The 6,000-nt window shown below is 49.7% G+C and overlaps 1 protein-coding gene across 8 annotated transcripts in view; it reads left to right on the top strand.

The window, feature by feature from the left end:
- The window catches only part of CAST (calpastatin), a 1,327,899-nt gene that overhangs the window by 1,249,218 nt on the left and 72,681 nt on the right, over positions 1-6,000 (top strand). For 7 of the 8 annotated variants that reach the window (XM_044064116.1, XM_044064117.1, XM_044064120.1 and 4 more), the window contains one exon: positions 340-417. The exons of the other annotated variant lie outside the window; for it this stretch is intronic. In XM_044064116.1, the coding sequence (XP_043920051.1) occupies positions 340-417 (78 nt within the window). The remainder of the gene's footprint in view (positions 1-339; positions 418-6,000) is intronic. 8 annotated transcript variants of the gene reach the window in all.

Here is a 6,000-nt window from a genome sequence, read left to right as displayed (position 1 = left end):
TACAAAATAGCTTTATTATTACTTACTTCCAATATATAAATATATAATATGTTTTTTGCATTTGAACTGACAGTTCTGATGATTTCCAGATATTGCACCCATTTCTAGTCTCCCCTATCTCATAAATAGTGCAAATGTCATATATCTGTGGATATTACTGTATGTATACTGTACTTTCTAATTATTGTATATTGCTTGTATTTCTGTGGAGCTTTTTTCCCCGGGCCTCCGCTGAAAATGGGCTTCTGGCCCAGTCGGACTTTGCCGGTAAACAAATATAAATAAATGAATAAACAAAGTTTATTTACTTGTTTTTGTATTGTTTATTTTGTATTTTAGAAACCAGCAAGTACTGCTCAAGCTTCAGAAGCTATTACCTGCTCATCTGCTTCTAAAGTTTCAGCTGCTCCTTCTGCGGTGAGAATTCAGTTTAATTGTTATGCCATTACTAAAACAGAACAGTGTTTAGGTAGCCCTTTAGTAACCCAAAAGTGCTAGTAGTTCAGAGGGCGGAATTACTTCCTTTTGTGGTGATCTTCCAAAAATTGACTTCATCTGATGGGTGCAGTTCTACAGATGATAAAAATACAACAGAAGGAATAATAATTTTGAATGGAGGAGGTGGCTGTTGTGGATTTTTGAGGGTGCTTGCAAATCTCGTGTAGAACCATGCATGTCAGCTGAATGAATGCTGAATTACTGAAAAATGGGGCTGTGTCATATGATCTGACTACCTACAAACAAGCAAATTGTATTGTCTGTGTTCTGAAATTTGAATCTGAGTAGCTGGGAATCCTTGGGAAAAGATTTTGTAAATTTAGGGTTTCTAGCTTAGCTGAATGTTTGCCTTTTGTGACCCCCCCCCCTCCTCCCACCAACAACACTGCCACCAGCCTTGTCAAAGTAATGTGATAGGATCTAACTGCAGCAGTTTATCAGAGCACTGATCTTCTACACTGTATAAGCTTCATCCCTAGCCTGTCCCAATTGGTTACTTTGCAGATAAATGACTGCTTTTTCAAGATGGAGGGTTAGTGTGTGTCTGTGTGTGTTATGCAGCCATTAATTTGAGTACAATTTATTCTTGAAACAAATGCATATATCTACTGAATTGTTTTTCTATGTAAAATAAAGTAATGTGAATTCTTGAGGGGGGATGCTATTGCACTTGTCTTTCATACAGCTACTTTGTTAACCCTTCCTTAGAGGAAAGACTTGTTTATATCGGATTCAGTTACAACAGGGGCAATATAAGACTGATGGGGTTAGAGGACCCTGAAGCAGTGTTTATATAATGACAGGCACTGCATTCCTTCAAGTTGTTAGACTGGTGATGGATAGTCCTTGTATTTCTTAGGTGGTGGCATTTAGAGAATTTTGTAAATATGTTTTGTGCTCCTATACATGTTTACAGTTAAGGTTTTCATCATTTATATTGGTAGTGGTATGACGTCTACCTGATCTAGTTTTAGATTTATGTGGACAGTTTAAAGCCATTATGACAAATTTAAAATAGTAGAGATATACCCCAGCCTTAAGAATTCAGTAGTAAGATGGGAATAAAGACTCAACTGGTGCATAATAATTCACTAACAATCCTGAGATGTCTACTGTATAAAAAGAAAATGCTTTCTACTGTGTACAAATTAATTATAGTAATAAAATATCAAGCCTGTACCCTGTTCTCTAAATACTGGAATGGAATCAACAATAAAATTACCATCCAACAAGTTTCACATGCTATATAAAATACTGATAAATTTTCTTGTTTTAGAAATCTACTATATGCACAATTAATGATAGATAATAATGCATCTGAAGTAGGCAGACTTCATTTGTCTGCAACCTGTGGGTATCGGATCCGACCTCGGATCTGAGCCGGCATTTCAAAAGCTTAGGCTCCGAGCTCCTAGCTCCTCCCTCTTACCCATAACCCCTTGCCAAGCCCTGACTGACCTCAGATTTCGTTTGCCGCTTTCAAGTTGCGACGGATTCCTTGAGCTCCTAGTGCAGATAAGTTTTTCTGACAGAAAAATTTTCAAAAACCTTAACTTTTTTAATTTAATTAGTTAGAAGTGATTGTGTTAGGCTTTCCTCTCTTTCTTTTAAACTTTTCTCGGGTTTTGCGTAGTTTGTGTGTGTGTGTTTGTTTGAGGCCTGTTAGGGCTTAACATGTCTGAAGCCCATAAGGCTGTATTCTCTAAATGTACCGAGTGTGGCCATAAGCTGTCCCCAGCAGATGGCCACACTCGGTGCGTTAAATGCTTGGGGGTTGAACACCTGTCATCTGGTTGTACCATTTGTGCAGGGTTCAACCCCCGAGCTTTGAGGGAGCGGAGGTCGAAGCTGGTGCTGGCGGGACTTCTCCTCCAGATACCGCCGCTTCTGCCCTTCTACTCAGCAAGCAGTTGCTGTGGGCTCTCCTCCACCGGCTGGGACTCAACCTCCCTCTAAGATGCCGGAGGAGAGAGAGTCTTCTAGGGAGAGAGAGAAGAAGGAGAGGCACAGGGAGAGGCACCACAAACGGAGAGCTGAAACCTCCAGTTCGGCTCCTCCATCTAAGCGGGCCTCCCCTGTGCCTTCTAGCTTTCCTCCTCCTCGGCTCCACTCCCCTCGGTTCTCTCCTGGGCCCGAGGAGGAGGAGGCTAGCCCTTCAGCGAGGTCCCCAAGGCGGCTCTCTAGGTCCGCTTCGGTGGCCTCCACCAGATCCACATTCTCCATGAGTGAAGCAGATATGGACCGGATAATGAGGAAATTCATCCAGGCCCAAATGCAAATGGGAGTGCTCCTAGCCCCCCCCCCATCCGGGAGGGGCTTTGACCCCTTTTTTCGCCCCTTTGGCTCCTTCTCCGACCCATACCATGGGTTCGGAGCTGTCAGCGCCGGGCAGAGTTGGATCCGGGGGTGGGTCGGATCCGATAGGTCGGCGCACCTCGGATCCGTCCCATCCCTTGAGTGCTTCGGGTACTTCGGACCCGACCTCTCGGAGCCGAGGACCGAGCCTCGGATCCGAGGGAGCTGGTGTGTCTTCCGTCCAGGTCGGAGCACACCGTTCTCTCGGATCCGACGGTTTCGGCTCCGCCCGATCCGCGGCCGGATCCGAGTGGGGTCGGCTCGGGTTTAGAGAAGCTGGCTCCCCTCGGCCTTCGACGTAGTGGAAAGGGCACTGTTGAGGATGTCCGGACCCCCGGTCCCTGCCACGGCTCCATCCCTCACTCCCTTGCAATTGGGCCAGGCTCCCACCAGCCGGTCCCAGGGACAGCCCGCCTCGATGTCCCAAGTAGTTCCCTTGGAACATCCAGCTGCGGAAGAGTACTCCTCGGACAGCCCCCCCGATGAAGTACCTCGGAAGCGTAAGTGCAAAAGGAGGCACATGGACTCCCGAGTCCGCTATCAAGACACAGACTTGGATGAAGGGAAGGCTCCCAAGATCACCCCTGAAGACGCCTCATTTGGAGACATTATGGAAATGTTAAGGATCGGGGGGGGTGGTCTGCCCCCAAGGCTTCCTCAGACGAGTCTGTGTTCTTGGAGGCATTCGAGGCGGGCCCATCTACCTCTTGGGTGTCCCCTCCTGCCGACCCTCTGGTGGACCTTATATCCATCAGAGCGTGAAAGGATCCGGACACCATTGAGCCTGTACCCAAGCGTCCTGACCGTATCCTTTCCCCTCCGGCGGACCGCACTCACTGGAGCAAGGGCCCCCCAGTAGATGCCATGATGATGGCTGCAGCCACTAAGAGGGAATTGGCCCAGGAGAGTCCCTCTGTGCATCCTCCGGGCAAGGAGTCCCGCTTGATGGATCGCATTGGGAAGCGAGTTTTCAGTTCAGCAACCTTCTCTTTGAGAGCGCTGAACTACATGGCACACGTCATCAGGATGCAGCGGGATCTGATTAAAGAATACGCTGCATCTCCCCCAGAGTCCATGTCGGGTGAGGATAAGCAGGTATACTCCACCCGAATGGCCACTCTTAGAGCGGTTTCTAACACATCTATGCGGCTACTTTCTCACGCTACCGAGGGAGCCGCTAGAGCCAGCGGAGCAGGCCTAGTCATGAGGCGGCAGGCCTGGCTCCGCCACTGTGATTTCGCAGAGCCCTTCAAGGCGACTTCGCGAATGCCCCTTTGATGGTTCTGCCTTGTTTGGCAAGACTGTTCGCCAAACACTGGTCCAGAGCGAAAGGACGGGAAGACGCTGTCTGCCGTCGGAGTCCGCTTCTCAGCTCCCCAGAGGTCCTTCTCAAGAACCAAAAGGGACAGAAGAAGATGTGGTTCCGAAATCGCAGCAGTCCCAACCTGCTCGATAACCAGTCCTCCGTGGCAGAGGAGGACAGGGAGGTCGCCGTCCTAGAGGCAGGGGGGCTCCTAGAAACTTTGGGTCCAGAGAACCTTTCTCTGAGAGACCCACGCAGCAGCCCTGAAGGGTTGCCCGGCTGTCCGTCTCTGGAGGCAGTCGGGGCGCCGAGGCACCAAACTTCTTGGGAGTCCATCACATCAGACCGCTGGTGCTTCAGCGTGATATCCAGAGGTTATACAATCCCCCTGTACAAAGTTCCCAGATCTCGCAGCCTCCCAGATGTTCCACCCGACCAAAGGGAGGCAGCAGCTATCAAAATCGAACAGCTGCTAGAAAAAGAGCTATCCAGCGCCCCCAGATCAAACCGGGTCAGGGTTTTACTCCAGGTTCTTTTTGGTGCCAAAGAAAACGGGGGACTTAAGACCAATCTTAGATCTTTCCCTGCTGAACCTGTCAGTAACCAAGCAAAGTTCCGGATGGTCACCCTTCAATCTATACTCCCCTCTTGAGGGAGAACGACTGGATGTGCTCCATCGACCTCAAGGACGCCAGACTACCACATTCGCATGGACAGACGGTCCAGGAGGTTTCTTCGCTTCGGCTGGGAGCCAGTCATTACCAGTTCAGGGTCCTCCCTTTGGTCTCACCTCAGCCCCCAGGGTGTTCACCAAGGTTCTAGCGGTGGTAGCGGCCCACCTGAGGCTCCAGGGATTACAGGTCTTTCCGTACCTGGACGACTGGCTCCTGACGGCATCATCAATGCATCTTCTGTGCTCAGCCAGGGACTACTTTCTTCGACTAGCCCCAAGGCTGGGCATCACTGTCAACTGGGAGAAATCTTTACTGCACCCCACACAAACTATAGATTTCATAGGAGGAAGGCTAAACACCAGGTCAATGCGAGCCTTCCTCACTCCAGACAGAATTGCCAACCTGAAGTGTCATGTAGCAGCGGTCCTGCAACCATTTCCGACTGCAGCTTCGGTCCTGAGGGCCCTAGGTTCGATGGCGGCAGCTATCCCGCTTCTTATTCATGCATGCTTACTCATGCGGGTTCTTCAATGGACCCTTCAGGTTCAGTGGTCCCCTCTCTGTTCCTCTCTCAACACTCCGATAGCGGTCAGCAAAGCGTGCAAGGATTCCCTTCTTTGGTGGCTTCTTTCTCCGGAGCCCTGACAGGGAGACCTTTTTGTGCTGCATTTCCCCGAGCCACAGTGACCACGGACGCTTCTTGCCTCGGGTGGGGGGGGGCATTCTGCGGGAAAGATTGTCCAAGGCACGTGGAACCCCACAGAGACGTTGTTGCATATAAATGTCCTGGAAATGAGGGCGGTGCTCCTAGCGTTGCAAGCACTTCACCACGTTCTTCCTTCAGGGACTATTGCGTAGTCTGGTACATCAACAAACAGGGAGGAACCAGGTCCTATCCCCTTTGTCGAGAGGCCATGAGAGTCTGGGAATGGGCAATTTCCACCAAACGCTTTCTGGTAGCAACGCACATTCCAGGAAAATCCAACATCCTTGCGGACAAACTCAGTCACACCATTCTTTTACCTCACGAGTGGTCTCTCAATCCTCAGGTAGCGAAGAAGATTTTTGCCGTTTGGGGGCAACCCTGTTGCGATCTTTTTGCCTCTCCCTCAAACGCCAAATGCGACAATTTCTTCGCTCTGCTTCCCCCACCAGGGGAATTCCCGAGAG

Source organism: Protopterus annectens, chromosome 2.part2 (assembly GCF_019279795.1).
Source record: "Protopterus annectens isolate FY-2018-M chromosome 2.part2, PAN1.0, whole genome shotgun sequence".
NCBI classification, from domain to species: Eukaryota; Metazoa; Chordata; order Ceratodontiformes; family Protopteridae; genus Protopterus; species Protopterus annectens.
Note: the sequence above shows the minus strand (reverse complement) of the source record. Positions and strands in the feature narration are given on the sequence as shown.